Genomic DNA, 17,862 nt, shown 5'->3' with positions numbered 1-17,862 from the left:
ACAAATAACCAGCAGGGCCTGCGGCCTTTTGGCCCCAGTGAACTGGGCAAGAGGTCTGCGAATGACTTTGTCAGATCAATGCGGTAATAACACATGAAAGATCATTACTACAACTATCTTAGAACTGAGGAAACCCTAAGCTTTTAATTTCACTATGGGCCTTTTTCACTGAAGACGTTTTGTCCTTTCACAGTTGGAAAAGCACAGGTGTAAATAATAAAGTTTAATGAATGCCATTCCTGGTATTATGCATGCTGGCTCACTGTCACACTATCACAGCTTACTGGGACTCTTGAATAGTACAGAGCCGTCGTTGATGTTACTAGTAACACCTGAGTATTTATGACAACTCAAAATGTTTGCTGTGAAAAATGCCTATAGCACAGTAACTGCACATTTAGGTTCTCTTTTAAGTTGAAGTGTTGCACTGTTCAGTTAGGCCTAACATTTGTACTGCTGCAGCCTGCTGGGTTAACAATATTCTTACTCAAATGTGACAAAATGGAAGGATTTGTTAAGGATCACACATTGCATGCAACATTTAATGCAATAATGAAATACATAAAACTTTTAGAAGGAATCCACATGTGCATAAAGATCCATGATCAAGTGTATGGCATTTCTCTAACACCGCCCCCTGAGCGTTAAGAGTTTAAAAAGTTACGCAAGTCTGCTAATACAACGGCATCATCAGCACCACTGAACAAATTTTTGACTGGTGTTGAATAATCCTGAACTCTTTGCACGAGATCTGTGGCCATCAGTTCTTTCTAAATCATTCAGGTTGGGGTGATTAAGTCACTCACAGTGAGTGACAGATGTAGGATTAACATGCTGGCCACTGGTTGTGCTGACCTCAGGCGCTGGGTCTCAACACTAACTGACACTGGGATCACAGGGGCTATGCTGGAAGAGTTTGCCAAGCTTGATTATGTAACACAGCCTGGATAGTGTATGTTAGGCTTTGTTTGGCTCGGTGTCGGACACATACAGTATAAGTGAAGCCTGGATTAGAGATGGACAGTGTTAATGAGTGCCTAATGCATGAAGGCATTCTAGATTTTTCATCAGTGTAACATGGGCTGTGTAACTCAGAATTTGACTTTGACTATCGTCTTTTGATAGCTGTGATGTCAAAGTAGTGTACTGTAATAGTAGGATTAGATGCCAAGAGGTCCCAGATAATTAAGGGCATGTCAGGATAAACTGCCCGGCAAGTGAGATGGTTGCTATGTAATCCTAAACACATGGGTAGCCTACTGGGATGGCACACTATGACCTCAGTTACTTAAACAATTCTTATCAAGTAGTATCCCCGGGTATTCTTGTGTATTTTGGGGTATTTATGTATCCATGTCCACTGTAGGTCACAATTTAACAGATTTGTTCAGGAATGCAACGCTATTGGTACTGTTTGTTGCAAAATTTTTACCAACCAAACTGTAATGCAGAAATGCATGAAAATTATTATTTTTATATGCTTTATAGAGGTAATTTCTACATATTCCCCCGATAGAAAATGATGCAATTCAATTTTGGTTTGTTAGCAGTCGTCTGTATCCCAAAGCTATGAGTGCCACTGATGCACCAGCCTCTCCCTTCACACTTACGGTTCCTAATACAACCAATTAATTACCATAGGGAGGCTGATGCAATGGAACCAGCTGTCCAAAAAAAAACTAAACAAAAAAAGAGTGAGGAGGTGGTGATATATAGCTAGCTAGCTAGCTAGCTAGATAGATAGATAGATAGATAGATAGATAGATAGATAGATAGAGGGTTGTGATGATTTACGCAACAGCAAGTTGACACACAGGATCCCTTGGGAATGTCCCTTCTGTGACTCCCAGGAACAGCTGATTAAACCAGCTGGGGCCTGGACTCACACATTTGCTTACATGATATAAAACTGAAAGCATTACACCTACGACAGACTGCAGCCAGTTGAGGAATATCAAAGAATGCAAGGAAGTGGTCTCGCCAGGCTCCCTGCCAGCCAGCCTATATAGACTAGTTCTAATTAATGCTGGAACAAACTCCAGCATTAGCCTGTAGCCTGGACTCTTGATGACAGTAAAATGAGGAGAAATCATGTTGAAGGGGCTATATAAAGCTCTTCAGTGTCAAGCCGCATGTGGCTCTGTGGCCAACACTTTCACTGCTAAAAGTACTCCCAGTTAGGTTCTGTGATGGTATCACTCAAGCATAAATACTTACTGGATCTCTGAGGTTTATGTTTTATTATTAGAAATACATCTTTTGTGCCTTGATAACATTATCGATTACAAAGGAATTTATATACATGAATACAAGCTCATCCCATGGTGCTTGAAACTGACAATAGTAGACAATGTGAGATAAGGAACTCCATTGTTATAACATGTATCATGCTACAGCAAATAATGAAAATGAGTGGTACAAAACTTTTCAAGCATGATAATATTAATAATACAGAATTAATGCATGTACTCAGTAATACATAGCTCATTAGGAGATCCATGATTGGTACAAACTGAAGTATAAAATAATTTCTGAATTTCGGACTTGTTTCGTGGATTTTGTTTCAACTGATCGGTTGCCAACACAGAGGCTTGAGTTAGAAAACTTGAGGTCCTTAAATGTGATGGGAATTTATCCAAAGACTGAGACATGTTTTGTTGTCTGTTGCCCAAATGGAAAAGACACAACAAGCCCTGTCCAACCACCTACGCTTGTTGTCTTGCATAATAAGCCAAGAGCAAACTGGTGATGTCCATCAGCTGTCAACGGTGCACAAGTACACAGAGGATTTTAAAAGACATGGAGGTTGGTTGGTTGATGGTATCATCTAATCAGCCAGTTAGCTAAATACACTGACATTGTTTTAGAGGAGAAAAGGTTTGAAGAATAAAATGAATTGGCTGAATTCCATTTAGCTGCTTCAGGTTCAGGGTCCTGGTATTGTGCATGGTGACTCCCTTTAGAGTTTTTAGTAATACCTGCACTTTTCTGACTATAACAAGTCAAAATGTGAAAAAGACCTGCTCCTCTTTCATATCAACATAAACTGTTGCTGACTCCCATTGCCTCAGCCTGCTGATGACAATTAGTGAATTACAAGTGTGACAGCTAAAACCACCTCAGAAGGGCCTCAATGCTGAAAGAAGCTCTACTGGGATAATGTTGGCTTAAGTACGAGCTAAGTAAAAAAAACAAAACAAAAAAAAAAAACAGAAACCAGCTACATTCAAACTGTTGAAGGCCCAGCACACCCTTACAGGTGTTTTCAATTGGCTAATTGGACCTCTGTGCACTAAATATGCATGATGTCAGAGGAAAGTGAGAAATGTCAACCAGCCGGTTCTGTACAGGCCTTCACAGTCCTGAGAAGATGTCTAATTAGGCAATGAATGAAATTAAAAACACCTGTGGGGATGGCCCATGTATGTCCAAAAACAGCGAGTAAAATTGATTAAATCAGATATCATATTTATACGGTGCATACAGTACAGCTTTGCATCTATCCTTGCGCCATTAGAATATGGCCTTTGTGCTGCTTTCAGGCATACATGGCTGTCTGGCAGTGTTTTGGTTTTTTTCAACACTGTAGGTCACCAATTATTTTCAAATTTTGAATCCCGGCACACACAGTTAATATTAGATTTCAATTGCAGGCATAGTTGCTCACTGCAGCTTTAACATTAGATTTCCCAATCATTCATTTTCATCAATATTCTTTCCATCATCAGCTGTTCTACATGTGACTGCGTCCTCAGTGGTGCTATGACCTGAGAAAGGGGTTGTGTGCAGCACTGAACCTGGCAACACATTAAGTACCTTATCTTCTTTTGGTTTCTGTAGATACTATCCTGATTCATGGAGTAACATGAATAGACAACCTGAGGGGACATGAGGGGGCCACTCTCATTTCCTGGTTCTCAACCCTTGGTAATTACCAATGTGTGCCCAAAGGCCCTGTGTGTGTTTCAGAGGAATGAAGAAAGAGCAGCACAGTGAAGTTATACAGACCTACTGACTGTAGAAAGAGTAGGCCCATTATAACAGGCTCATTATAACAGATGTGCAGTTCCAAGCCATTAAATATTAATTCTGTTTACTTCTTTATTTCAGAAAGAGTATCCTCTTCTGTCTGTCTAGATGATACAGGTAAACATAGGATGGGTTATCTACCCATTTCCACACATGGATTTGATAAATAGTTACCACAAAAACACAATAATCCACATAGTTTCAGTGTTATTTCCTGATGTTCTACGAATGCAGCTGTTGTTCAGTCCAGAATAATGGAGCCAAGAGGTATTTTGTTTTGCACAAAGACCCTGTAAAATTAAATCTGAGAAATTTATAAACATCTCTTTTAAAATAATACTCATAAAAATCAATGAAACGTGTTGTGAACTGTCTTCTCTCTGTTAGAACAAGTCTGAAATGAAAATAATCCCTGCAAGGTGATTTTTTTGAGTGGTGGCGTTTTGAGCACCACAGCTTAAGTGTCAGTGAGCTCCACTGTGCTGCGATAAGCTACAGCCGATAGCTTCAAACTTAAACTAATCGCACAGTAACTAAGAAGAATAATGAGAGTCAGCAAAACTGGGTCTGTCCCTGCAGTGAAGTCATGAGAACAGACACAGAGCTGCGACTACAGTCTCTCTGGTCTCCCCAGGGGTAGACTCAAATCTGTCAGCACCCTTCACTAATGCAGCTCTCTGTGGAAGGTAACAGGGATAGGATACTTCTCCCCAAATACTCCTCCAGACACACACACATACACCTCACACCCTCATCACCCCTTTATCCCTAGCCTACCTAGACTATGCCAGGACGGATGGATCATCTCTTGCTGGCTGGCACTGCTCTGTCCCAGGACACAGACCTCGCTCCAGCCGGGACAACGGCTTCGGTGTCAGGCAGAATGAGGGTCTTTGTTACCTCAGTCTCAATACAGGACCTTCACTCGCGGACGTAGTTGGGTGGTTTTGATATGGAGAACAGAATCCCCTTTAACATGATGAAGAACTAAGTGCAAAAGGGGAGAGGAGACAGTTAGAAAAACTCTGTAGACCATGCTCGAGTAGATTTTTCTTTATATTAAAAACACTGTCTGTGCTCCTTTACACTAAATGTGGTTTGTGGGTGTTTTGTTGTGTATAACCAGATTATTTTTTTACAGTAGTATTGTTTTTAATCTCTCAATAAATCCCAAACTTTGATTCTGTTTCTCACTGACTGTGTGCCTGGTATTGTGAGTGTTGTTAAAAACACATCTAAGATGTGACATAATAACAAAAAACCTTGTTCAAAAGCCCTGAAAGGACACACAAAAAAGATTAAATTACAGTGAGCCAGTGAATCACACAGCTGAATGGGGTGGTTACATAATACAAAAAAACCATTTCACTGTGTGCCATGGAAAAGATAACTGGTTATAACTGAAATTAAACAAACACATTCAAATTTTGAAATAACTCATTATCATTAACCTAAGCGTTTTGATTTTGAGCAGATTTGTGGGTTTCTGACTTTCCTTCACTGTTCTGTGTCTTTACTGCACACACCTCACAGGGTCCTGCAGAGTGAAAAAGTGAATTGCTATCAGTTATTCCATTGATTTTTGAGTACATTTAGTATTGATGACTGATAAACTTTACTATCTGATTCACCAGTGTTGACAGATGGCCTGTAATCTGCATGAAAATCATACTCTCACAAATAAAGTCTTTCTATACCTTAAATACAGTTAAGGCCTTTCTTTAATCTTAGGTGTTTCCTTTGAACTTATATTGTACTTGATTTGTTTATTTGGTGCCTGTAGCCAATAATACACCTCTGCCTAACTCTGTATGCAGAAAACGGCAATGAGAACCTCTTTTATCCTATAACATGCCAACAAAACAAGTCCACACACAGATGCCCCTTCTCTCTCCACAGCCATCACTTCATGATTACAGGGTAGGACCCACTACCCATTCTTTTATCTGCACTAAACATCATTAGCTCCAAGTGATGTCCCCGGAAGCATCCTTTAAACAGCACACGAAATTAAAAACAGCACAAAAGAGCATACCAACTAAGGTGGTCCTGCATCACCTCCTCCAAATTCAGAGAGATTTGTCAAACCATGAGGACAGAGCTCTGCTGAAAATCTCAGAGGAACACTTCTGAGAACTGGCCAAGAGACTGTGGACGTTAGGAGAGGGCTTGACACGGAACCTGCAGCAGTAGAGGAGTATTGTAGAGCAAGCAAACTACCGGTACTCTCTATCCTTGTGGGTTCCTCATCGACCCTGACATACAATGGCCAGGATCGTTACCTGATGGGATTGTGTACAAACCAAAGTGGCAGCCAGTGTGTGTTCGCATTACATGAATCCTAGAATGAAAATCTGATCATAATGCACTGCTGTTTATCATCTTTTCCTGTGTGCCAGATATTAAAACTGAAATGTGCTGATCTGAGCTTCTGTATTGTATGTACAGGTATGTGTAGGCCTACTGAGGGGGATAAGCTAGACATATTTATACTGATTGTTGGGTTGCTGTGTGTTAGGTTGGATAGGTTCAGGTATGTGGAGTGAGATTGGATAGGCAATGTCGATGAAAACTATTTTAGGCCTCTGCCATCCTGGAGAAAAAAAATAGCCACTTCTGAGGTTAAATTATTGACTGTAGGGTTTCCACGATGTAAAGTAACTCATGGTCACTCTTACATTCATAACAAACTACAGTCCCACTGTCTTCACTAATGAACCTCGTTAATGTCTCTTTACATATACATGTTCAACTTTTTCAACATTTATCTTAATATTCAGTTTTAATGCTTTACAAAATTTCACTTTGAATCCGCGTGTAACCAAACAAAAGACTCCTTTTTGTTGTTGTTTTGGTGTTTATGAAATAACAAGGCTACAAACACGGTAATTCTCCTCCCTATAACCTACAAACCCTAACAGTTTTCCGAATGAAATCAAATAATTGAACGAAGAGATTATTTGGTCAAGTTTAACGATAAGCAATTCTTCAGTATGTCTCCACTTGGTTAATTTGGTGTGTTGTTTTAGACCACTTACCTTTTCACCAGACTTTACATGCAGTGCTGAAACGGACTGAAAGGACTTGGGCTGAATTTTGACTCTCGAACTTGTAAAGTGCGACATCTTGTGATAATGTTAAGTCACTACTCTGAAGTTGAGCGTTGAGCGGCTCTCTAACCAATCCGCGGAAAGAATACTTAAACGTCAGGATATTAACCAATGAACGCTTACGTCGTTGACAGCAAAAATTGCGTTCTTTGTGTTGTGAAGCGGAGTAGCTTCCAAACAAACCTAATGTATTTTTTTTGAAAAACTGAAAAGTCAGGTAGGCATCGAGTACTGTATGAGCGCAGTGTAAATGGGTTTTGTCTGATTTTCTGTGGCATTTGTGTGTTATTGCACCCAGCAAAACAACTTTATCTTAATTAATCTCTGATAAACGGAAGCTAACGGCTAACCTAGGTTAGCCAAATACTGAATAACATTTGTAAAATGAACTAGACCGAATGATATCTTAACACGAACTAACTTTAATCGCTGTATCATTGAAATTTGCTCTTGTGTCCGATCGTTTCCACCAGGATGAAGGTAGTCAATCTTAAGCAAGCCATTCTGCAGGCGTGGAAGGAACGATGGAGTGACTACCAATGGGCCATAAACATCAAGAAAAACTTTCCGAAGGGGGCAACATGGGACTATCTTAATCTTGCAGGTTAGAGGAAAGGAGGAGACGTTTCTCAGGCTCTTGCTAATTATTTGATTTTACGCTTTTGGATATTTCAGTTGTGGCTTTAAATGCTGTTTGTGCATTCCAGAGGCCCTGATGGAGCAAGCGATGATTGGTCCTTCCCCGAACCCCCTTATTTTGTCGTACTTAAAATATGCCATAAGTTCCCAGGTGAGAGAAAAAAGCAGTGGTAGTGGCCTCTGAGCAGTGTGTAAACTAGTATTGGTGTTAATTTGCAAGTTGTAATCCTAACTTTATTTTTTCCTTAGATGGTGTCTTATTCTAGTGTGCTTACAGCCATCAGCAAGGTAATTAATGTCTGGTGAAAATCATGGCATATCATTATGCATTTTACTATAAAATGTTTTACTAGTATATCTCTTTTCCTATAGTTTGATGATTTTTCCCGGGAGCTGTGCATCAAATCGCTGTTGGAGATCATGAACATGTTTTGCCATCGTCTCAGGTATGTGAAATTATTCATAATAGTGGTTCTCCATCAGTATTTTATATTTTCTACCTTTAATATTCTTCCTGTAACAAATTTTAACGGCATCTCTTCTGAAATCTATGATCTAACTGATTGGGATTATGTTCATAAACTAATATATAACTTAGGTTCAACCATAGCACTCAGAATATCATCTGCAGTGAAATGGGGCAAGATTGCACACTCACCATTGAGACAACATGTGAAATGAAGAAATTTAATTATGTTTTAGGAAGCTGAGAAATTATCCTTTATCTTTACTATTGGTATTGCTTTACTCACATAACCTGCATCGCATCCAGAATGCTACTTCCAAGGCTTTGGTCAGTTGTTTGGTCAAGTGATAATATAATACCAAGATCAGCAGTGTTTCAGAAGTTAGTCTTTAGTTTCACATCACATTTTTCTTTCTGACCTCAACTATCAGCTCTTAAGATCCCCAGGATCTTTGGCTTTATCATCTTTTTATGTAGTGTTTTGTGGGTTTTTGTTTTTTGTTACTGCTTGCCTACATGTTTTCTTTTGAAACAAAAAGTGAATTTGGTTTTGGAAGAGAATCCTCTGATTTAAACTATCTCTGACTCACTGCCTCTCATCTCTGACTCTAAAGCTGTCACGGGAAAGCAGAGGAATGCATTGGGCTGTGTCGGGCTCTGCTGGGAGTGGTAGTGTGGCTGCTGCAGGGCTGTGCCTGGTACTGCGAGAGGCTGAGAGAACTGGGTCCGTCAGCCAGCACAGAGGCCAGTCTGAGAACGTGCCAGGAGAGGCTTCACACTCTAATGAATAGCACCAAGAACAGAGCCCTGGTCCACATTGCTCAGTTGGAGGAACCAGGTGTTATGATTTTCTGTGTGTGTGTTTGTGCAAATATTATTTTTGCCATCAATATGATGGTCGTTCTGCCCTGTCAAAGCTACATGAAAACAACATGTAAACCTCAAGTGATGGTTGATTTAAAAAAAAAAAAAAAAAAACACACTAAATGAAAACTAAAGATTAAATGCAGTCAAATGTTGCGTGATTGTTATGAGCCAGACATCTTACAGTGTTTCTGTTGCTATTACTCCACAGGTTCCTGGAGTAATATCGAGCAGTTGGTGTTGAAAGTGACGGACGGCCTTGGCAGTGTACCTAACCAGACACTGAGAACTAAATTAGAGGAGAGTTTGTCCCTAGTAACAGGGTGAATTTTCTAGCCTCTTCCTCATATTGAATACACAGAACTTTTTAACTTGTGCATGACACTGTTCAGCCTAGATGTAACAGTGTATTTATTTAAAGATCATGACAGTCAGTCCTACTTGTGCTAACGCTTCGCTCTTTTCCTCAGTATTCCCATGATGTTATCTGTGCAGTGTGACCCGCCAATCCATGCGTCCTTCCCATCAGTCCATGCCTTCATCATGCTGGAAGGGACCATGAATCTCACAGGGGAGACACAGCCACTGGTGGAGCAACTGATGATGATAAAGAGGATGCAGGTGAACGTTTTGTCATAAAGAAATGTAATGTTGAATCTGCCTGAAATTATGTTGCTTTTTGGTAGACAAAAATATTGCATGTTATTGCATGATTTTGTTGAACTTGCTATAGTTTCACTGGTACACCGGCCAGATATAAGGTTGTTTGGTTGTTTTTCTCTCTTCATTTTATTTTTTTAGCAGCAATAATCTCGTATTGTTTGTCCTCCACAGCGGATCCCTTCTCCTCTTTTTGTCTTGGAGATCTGGAAGGCCTGCTTCACCGGCCTCATTGAGTCACCAGAGGGCACAGAGGAGCTCAAATGGACTGCCTTCACATTCCTCAAGGTAAGATCTGCCTCAAAGTTACACTTTGTATTACACTACAAACTGCATTTCCATTATAATTCTATATTAACAGACAAACAATATAATTAATTCATCATATAGTATATTATTCTGTGCTTGAGTTTAATCACAACCTTGTCACATAACCTCATTGTTTTGTCCTTAATTACTCTTATAGTTTCTATTTTTTATTTCTATTCTTATTTTAGTTTCATATACTTATATGAAATATATACTGTATTTGTTTTACTTTTTCTATTTATCGCTATTTATTTTTGTCCTTGTGCTGCTGCAACACCTGAATTTGCCCTCTGGTGATCAGTGAAGGCTTATTTTATCTTTTGCCTTGACTCATTTTAGTCTATTGCTGCAGTTTCATATTCAAAATGAAATAAAGTACATCTGATATGAGATTACTCAAAGATCTCCATCGCCGATCTATGGGCGTCCATGACAGAATTAGCTAAATGTTGTTTTCCTTTTTCTTCATGCTAGATTCCACAAGTTCTGCTCCGACTGAAGAAGTATCCTCATGGTGACAAAGGACGGGTAAAACACTTGACTCACTGATGTCTTTCTAAAAAGATTAACATACTGACACAATCATGAACATTTATTATCGCCATAGTCTGGAAAAAACAAACAAACAAACAAACAAACAATAATGGATGAATCCAATGTGATGAACCTTTCATTTTTAAACCTAGCAAATGTGTTTTCCAGGACTTCATGGAGGATGTGAATATTGCATTTCAGTACTTACTCAAACTCACCCCACTGCTGGACAAAGCAGATCAGAGATGCAAGTAAGTGCTCTAAAATCTTGCTTCAAAAGAAGAAAGTCAGCTAAATGCCTGGTATGCTATCGCCATGACACTTATCATTTTCCTTGTCCTGTACATAGTTGTGACTGCCTTGGCATGCTCCTACAAGAGTGTAACAAACTCGGTCTCCTGTCGGAGTCAAATACAGCCTGCCTCACTTCAAAACGGTATCTCACTTTGAACAGATGTGACCGTGACATTTGTTTTCTGTGTCTTTTTCCTTTATTTTCTGAAATCCTTTGGTTATGGTTATGGAGAAAAAATTGTTCACCATATTCACACAGTACACCATATCCCCGATCCCTCCTCCCCATATCTGTCTCTCTCCTGCCCCCCCCCCCCCCCCCCCACCTCCCTCTCCTCTCCTCCCACCTCCCTCCCCTCTCCTCCCCTCTCCTCCCACCTCCTCCCACCTCCCTCCCCTCCCCTCTCCCCTTGCAAATTTGATTTAGGACCGAGGACAGAGAGTTTGCCCCAAGGCTAAAGACAGCAGAAAATGCCAACATCCAACCTAACCCAGGTCTCATCCTGAGAGCAGAGCCCACTGTCACCAATATTCTCAAGGTAGAGCACCAAAAGTGTCTGATCTCAGTGGAAGCAATGACAAGAAAATCAAACTTGCATGTTCAGAAATATCTCGAGCAAAATTTCATGTGTCAGTGAGTTAAAGTAGTTCTCAAAGATCACATCTCTATGGAGATGCGCTTTTGTAAAAAGAACAAATGAACATATCTCCTCCTTTCTCATTCATTAGACCGTTGATGCAGACCACTCCAAGTCCCCCGAGGGCCTTTTGGGGGTCCTTGGACACATGTTGTCTGGAAAGAGCCTAGATCTCCTCTTGGCTGCAGCAGCAGCCACTGGGAAACTCAAATCCTTTGCCAGGAAGTTCATTAAGTGAGTGAATGCAAAACAGAGTTGAAAATTAAGACAAGTGGTGTTTCAGTCACCAGAATCATGACTTGCGTGAGGGTGACAGATTGTTAATGTTGCTGTATTTACCCAGCTGGAAACTCCAGTTGACAGGGGAAGTGGTTTATCTTTTTACTTTTTTCTTTTCTTTTTTTTTTTTTTTTTTTTTTTAACGTGTCATATCTTATGATGTGGGTTTTTTTTTTTTTGTTCCAGGCTTAATGAGTTTCCCAAGCACATCAGCGGTGAAGGATGTGAGTTTAAATGCAAGAAAGCAAGAGAGACATGTTCCTAATATGGGAATTTCTCTCCTCCTTGACATAATATGTAATTATTAAGATACCCAACACTGATTATTTTTCCCTCTTCTTCCTCAGCCAAGTCTGCTTCAGTACGGGCCCTGCTCTTCGACATCTCCTTCCTTATGCTCTGTCATGTGGTGCAGACATATGGTTCCGAGGTTAGTTCTTGGCATTTCAGACTTGTTCAGAATTAATATAATGACATTGAAGGGTGAAGTATTCTTCGTGGATTTCACAGCCTGCTCTTTCAGTGCAAGGCCACCAGGTGTCCACAGAAGGCTTTGCAGTAATGACCTAACATCCTCTGCTGCATCTCTGCTGGCAGTATAGAATAATGTGCTTTTTTAAGTCAGCTTTCCATTTTGGTTGATTAAGCCAAAATTAATTCATACAGTACATGGTTGCCCCTTGTCTCTCTTTCGAAGGTGATCCTCTCAGACCCTAGCCCATCAGGGGAGACGCCCTTCTTTGAAACATGGCTGCAGACATGTATGCCCGAGGAAGGCAAGACGCTGAACCCAGACCACCCCTGCTTCAGACCTGAGCCTGGCAAAGTTGAGAGTCTTGTCACCCTGCTGAACAACTCCTCAGAGATGAAACTAGTGTAAGTTACGGTGTAATTGGTGATTAAAGATCATGTTTTGTGCATGACTTAACCACTTTACTTTCAGTCTTTTCATGTGCTTTATTTATTATTTATATGAAACGGCAGTAATTTAATTATTCTACCATATTGAGCTTTTATATTTATATGTTTCAAAAAATATTTATGGAAAGTCTTTATGAATATATTTGTCATCTATAATTCCTCCTATTGGGTACTATAACTTGATACTCACACTCGGTGTGGTGTATAAACAGAAAATGAATGATTATCTAGTAAATCGCCGTTATACAATACCAAATATAACTCAATAGGATAAGTTAGAAAGTGCTTGCAAATACTCTGCATTAATAACATTTGGGAATGTCCTCTTAGCTGTGTACAACATCATAGTGTGTTGTAAGCCATTAAATGCTAATATACTGAATAAAAATTCTAAAGCAGGGGACTTTTACCATTAAATTGAGTCAGACAATAAACATATACTGTAGGTTGCTTGTAAATTTGATTTTTGTATTTTATTCTAATATATTGAACATTGACATATGAAGGCCTGCTGTAACTAGTCATTTAGAAACAAGGACTGTAAGAGTTCAGATTCTAAATAAATCATTTAGAGTAGTTACTAGAAGATTACTTCACTGTTTCATTTTTATTTTCATTTCATTTTTTTTTTTGCCGAGTGAAAATTTCTTAAAATTGCCCAGCAAAGCTCTAAATATGGAACTTCCTCTGACGTTTTTCTGTTGTGACAGTCAGGTGAAATGGCATGAAATCTGCCTCAGCACTCCAGCCGCCATCTTGGAAGTTCTGAATGCGTGGGAGAATGGTGTTCTTTCTGTGGAAGCAGTGCAGGTCTGTCAAAATTATTTTTTTTTCTAATTTCTTGTCATGTGACTGGAAAATATTATGAGATATCAGTTAGCTGCTTGTAAGGTGCTTGGACTGTAGCAGTAACCTCCCTCGCCATTGCATGTTTAATAATTGTATCTTTTTCACTTTTGTAGTTTGACTCATGACTCAAGTGAGCATGACATATTCTGTGGAAATTAATGAAAAACAATGTGTTAAGAACTTTGCAACAGCAGTGGCGTCACAAATTCCTATAGATGAAACTGACTTCTCCCTTTTCCATTCATGTTTTCGTATCGCGTAATGTGGAAGAATGCGGTTTTAGTCAGTATCCTCTCATCTTTGACCATACACCACATCCTTCCTCTTTTTTTCGTTGCTGTCATCCCTTTCTGAGTGCAGAAAATCACTGACAACATCAAGGGTAAGGTGTGCAGTATGGCGATCTGTGCGGTGGCGTGGCTGGTGGCCCATGTCAGGATGCTGGGGAGGGATGAGAGGGAGAAGCCCCAGACTATGATCCGACAGCTTGTAACCCCGCTGTACGGCGAGAACACTCTACAGTTTTACAATGAACGGTACAAAAAAAAAAAAACTGAAACATACACGGAATTAGATTCACAGCCGGGCGTGTTCAAATATGTGTTAACAATGACCTCCTCTGTCCCCCTCACTCTTACCAGCGTGATCATCATGAGTTCTATCATGGAGCACATGTGTGCCGACGTCTTCCAGCAAACGGGTGCAACTCTGCGCCCCCCAGTGGAGGGCCAGGAGCCAATCCCCTATCGCAACCTGCTGCCTGCCAAAGACCCCATCCACATGGCCCTCAGCAAGCATTTCCAGATCGTCCTGCGCAAAGGCTGGGTGGACAGCCGGGCGCTGCATCTGTTTGAGAGTCTTCTCAACATGGGGGGGGTATTCTGGTTCACCAACAACTTGGTCAAGGTAGGAAGACAAACGAAAGGTGGTGATGGCTTGAGGATCAACATGAGCAAAACCAGCCCTAACAAACAGTTACTTTCATTTTTGATTAACTGATTATTATTTTCTTGATTAATCACAAAAAACATAAAAATACCCACTTCAGTGTAATAAAGCCCCAGTTGATGGCTTCAGATGTTTTGCCTGGTCTTTAGATTTCACAGGACAGTGGTCCCTGTGGGGTTTTATCACCGGTCATGTATTTTTCCTGTATTGGAAGCAGCGTGTTGCTCAGTGAAACATTCGAGTTTTTTTTTTTCTTTTCTTTTCTTTTCTTTTCTTTTTTTAGTGAATTGTTGTGTAAGTGGACAAGACACTGGTTTATTTAAGATACTCTGTGGAGGTTTCTCCACCGCCTTAGCAGTGGTCATAAACTCCATGTGGTTTTCAAACCAAAGGTGCAGGCAAAGAGACCTTAACTAGAATGTGTTCAGCAGATTACTAACCGTGTGTCATCAACACTGCATCTTATTTCAGGAGCTGCTGAAGGAGACTCGACAGGAGTGGGCCAATCGGGTGGTGGAGCTACTGTACAGCATCTTCTGCCTGGACTCTCAGCAGATCACCCTCACCCTGCTGGGTACCATTCTGCCTAACCTGCTGACAGACTCCGCCCACTGGCACCACCTGGCAGACCCCCCCGGAAAGGCGTTGGCCAAGTCAGAGAAGTTTAATACTTTGATGTTGAACGTTTTTGGCATTTGGGGCGTCTAGTGTTAACTTTACTCTCCTGGACACTCCTCAGGTTGTGCGTGTGGTGTGCGCTCAGCTCTTACTCCTCTCACCACAAAGGCTCGTTCTCTGCTCGTCAGCGCAAAAGGCAGCGAGAAGATATTGAGGTAGAACAGTCATGCGTGTCACCAGGGCTTTGTGTTCTGTTACCATGAAGTGAAATGTTCCCTCCTATTCCAATACAGCGTAGTCTAACATGTTATATTACATATTACCCGCTGCAGGACTACAACAGCCTGTTTCCCTTGGATGATACTCAACCCTCTAAACTCATGCGTCTGCTCAGCTCCAATGAGGACGAGCCTGTAGCCCTGTCCAGTCCAGGTCAGTCTATTAACATCTATGTTTTAATGCATGGTTGAGTTCTGGAGCCTGTGGCCTTTCAGTCATTTGGCTGGCATTCTAAGTTGTGGATTATGATGGGCAAGTTGCTTCTTGTAAGCACTTTTAGTTTAATCAGAGAAGCAAATAATCTTGCGGCTTATAAACCAATCCGTCTCAACTCTGGTTATTTGTTAAGCATCTTACCTGTAAGCAAGTTCTGACTTGAGCTCTGTCATCTATTGCAAAATTTTTGCTCTAAACAATTTGAAAGCTGACTTTGAGAGCAACATTATATTGTGGTTCCATGCTACACTTTTATGCTCTGGAAATTTTAGCTACAGCTACTTAAAGAACTTCTTAAAAAATCACAGTTTTGCTTGGTCAGTTGAAACTATGAGTTTTAAGATTCTTTTTTTTGTTATCTATTCCATTGAAACGACATACAGGATCCTGTATGAGAAGTTGTTTTTTTTTCTTTTTTGGTTTTTTTTGTGCTAAAAATTAAAATAAAAAAAGTGAACTGCTGTGTCTCAAGTCATGTGTGATCTCACAGGAGACCGATCTATGAGCAGTTCCCTCTCTGCCTCCCAGCTCCACACTGTCAACATGAGGGACCCTCTCAACCGAGTCCTGGGTGAGAACACTGTCTCTGTCCATGCACAGTCCTTTTTACCTGTCAAAGATCTGTGTAATCTTTAGGCCTGCTTTTGTGACTTCATTTGTGATTACCGGTACGGTACATTAGATAGACAAACAAGTGAAAACTGTTCTGCCTGCTCTTGGGGAGCCACCACATTACTAAGACACCTTATGCTGGCCTCCCCATCAGTGTGTCACCCAACCAAACGCTGAATTTAGTTTTATAGTTCACATAAATGTCAGTAATGAAAGATTTTGTTATCAAAGTTGAAGAGGAATGTTATAAACCAGCACAAGCAGCTGATCATCAAACATTCAAATACAATTGTAATTGAATGAAAGTCAAAGAAAAGCTTCACATTTTTGACCATGCTGAAGACTTTCATTACTGGCAGGTTTTATTTTATTTGATTAACATTGAATTAAACCAATAGATATTTCTCTGCAGGTGTAAAATTCTAGTTAACAGCCTCTACGTTAACTGTCTGTCACCTCAGGCAAAATGCCATAGTAGATAGTAGAGTAGATAAATGCATGATTACTTGAACCTTGGTAATTCATACCACCTGCTGTGTCCTTTTCAGCCAACCTTTTCCTCCTCATTTCGTCTATCGTGGGCTCCAAGATGGCGGGACCTCACACCCAGTTTGTGCAGAGTTTTATTGAGGAGTGTGTTGAGTGCTCGGAGCAGGGAAGTCGGGGAAGCATCCTGCAGTTCATGCCCTTCACGATGGTGAGTTATGAGCTGAGAAGAGAAGAAACTGGGAGGGGGCGGCAGACAGGTAGAGATAAGGAGGGAGATAAGTGGCTGTTGCATCAGACACTACTGGGAAGGCTGTGGAATTTCTTGGTCTTTGTATTGTGTGTTCTGCTGGTTGCAAACACATTGAGGATTGTGTGCTTTGGTGTAGAGTGGTAGGAGAATCCAGTGGTCAAGAGTGTTATAAAGCCACTGTGTTGGTGCTGTTGTGTATGACTTATGGTTTTATTGGAGCCTGTAACCATAAGATTGTTCACAGTGCCTTCTGATAGAGAAAAATAAAGTCGTTTTTGACGAACAGAAGAAAATAATTAGGAAATCAAATGTTTTAAAGTACCTACCTAACTAGTACCTAAGTAGTTGTCCATGCAAAGAACCAGCACACCCTGAAAACCACATCAAGCACCCAATGTCACCCTCTAAATAATCAGTTTGTGATGCCCATTGGAGCTGTAAAATAACAGTCATTTGTCTCTTTGTGCATGCAGGTTTCTGAGCTGGTGAAGCTACCTGCTCTGGCCAAACCAAAAGTTGTCCTGGCAATCACTGACCTGACTCTGCCGCTGGGGAGGAGAGTAGCTGCCAAAGCCATCTCTGCTCTGTAAACTGTGGGTTTAAATTTAAACTGAGTACCCAGCTGACCCCCTGTTGGCCCAGTGGGTGGTGGGTGAAGTGCAGCCAACGATTTAAAAAAAGCTCAGACTCGTGTTTTATTGTCTGTTGAGAGCAGCACAGAACCTGGCTGGATCGTCGATTGTCTTTGTTGGAAAATAACATGTTTGTAACCTTGTCTCTGTAAACACAGTGTTTCTATTGTTTTTTTTTTGTTGTTTCTCATGCAAACAGGTATGTAAATACATTTTAAAATAAATA

General features: G+C 40.6%; 1 protein-coding gene and 1 long non-coding RNA gene across 3 annotated transcripts in view; one reads left to right on the top strand and one right to left on the bottom strand.

Annotated features, from left to right (window-relative positions):
* LOC124052731 overlaps positions 1–7,351 on the bottom strand; it is an 18,549-nt gene extending 11,198 nt beyond the window's left edge. The window contains exons 1-2 of the long non-coding RNA XR_006842040.1: positions 7,068–7,351; positions 4,807–5,016 (exon numbers count right to left, since the gene is read on the bottom strand). This is a non-coding gene — a long non-coding RNA (uncharacterized LOC124052731). The remainder of the gene's footprint in view (positions 1–4,806; positions 5,017–7,067) is intronic.
* Positions 7,222–17,862, top strand: med24 (mediator complex subunit 24). Of its 2 annotated transcripts, none has more exons than XM_046377316.1 (26): positions 7,222–7,356; positions 7,613–7,743; positions 7,847–7,929; positions 8,028–8,066; positions 8,151–8,224; positions 8,859–9,082; positions 9,320–9,431; positions 9,579–9,729; positions 9,943–10,056; positions 10,552–10,605; positions 10,780–10,862; positions 10,961–11,047; positions 11,345–11,444; positions 11,635–11,777; positions 12,009–12,046; positions 12,170–12,252; positions 12,520–12,698; positions 13,454–13,553; positions 13,953–14,128; positions 14,234–14,498; positions 15,012–15,193; positions 15,280–15,373; positions 15,491–15,590; positions 16,144–16,224; positions 16,814–16,962; positions 17,478–17,862. In XM_046377316.1, exons 2-26 carry the CDS (start codon positions 7,614–7,616, stop codon positions 17,592–17,594), a joined length of 2,958 nt encoding a protein of 985 aa, XP_046233272.1. In that variant the 5' UTR covers positions 7,222–7,356; position 7,613; the 3' UTR covers positions 17,595–17,862. The 2 variants fall into 2 exon arrangements, with proteins under 2 accessions (XP_046233272.1, XP_046233271.1); XM_046377315.1 differs by having other exon boundaries at positions 11,333–11,444.

This window comes from Scatophagus argus, chromosome 21 (assembly GCF_020382885.2).
Source record: "Scatophagus argus isolate fScaArg1 chromosome 21, fScaArg1.pri, whole genome shotgun sequence".
In the NCBI taxonomy this organism is placed as follows: Eukaryota; Metazoa; Chordata; class Actinopteri; family Scatophagidae; genus Scatophagus; species Scatophagus argus.
Note: the sequence above shows the minus strand (reverse complement) of the source record. Positions and strands in the feature narration are given on the sequence as shown.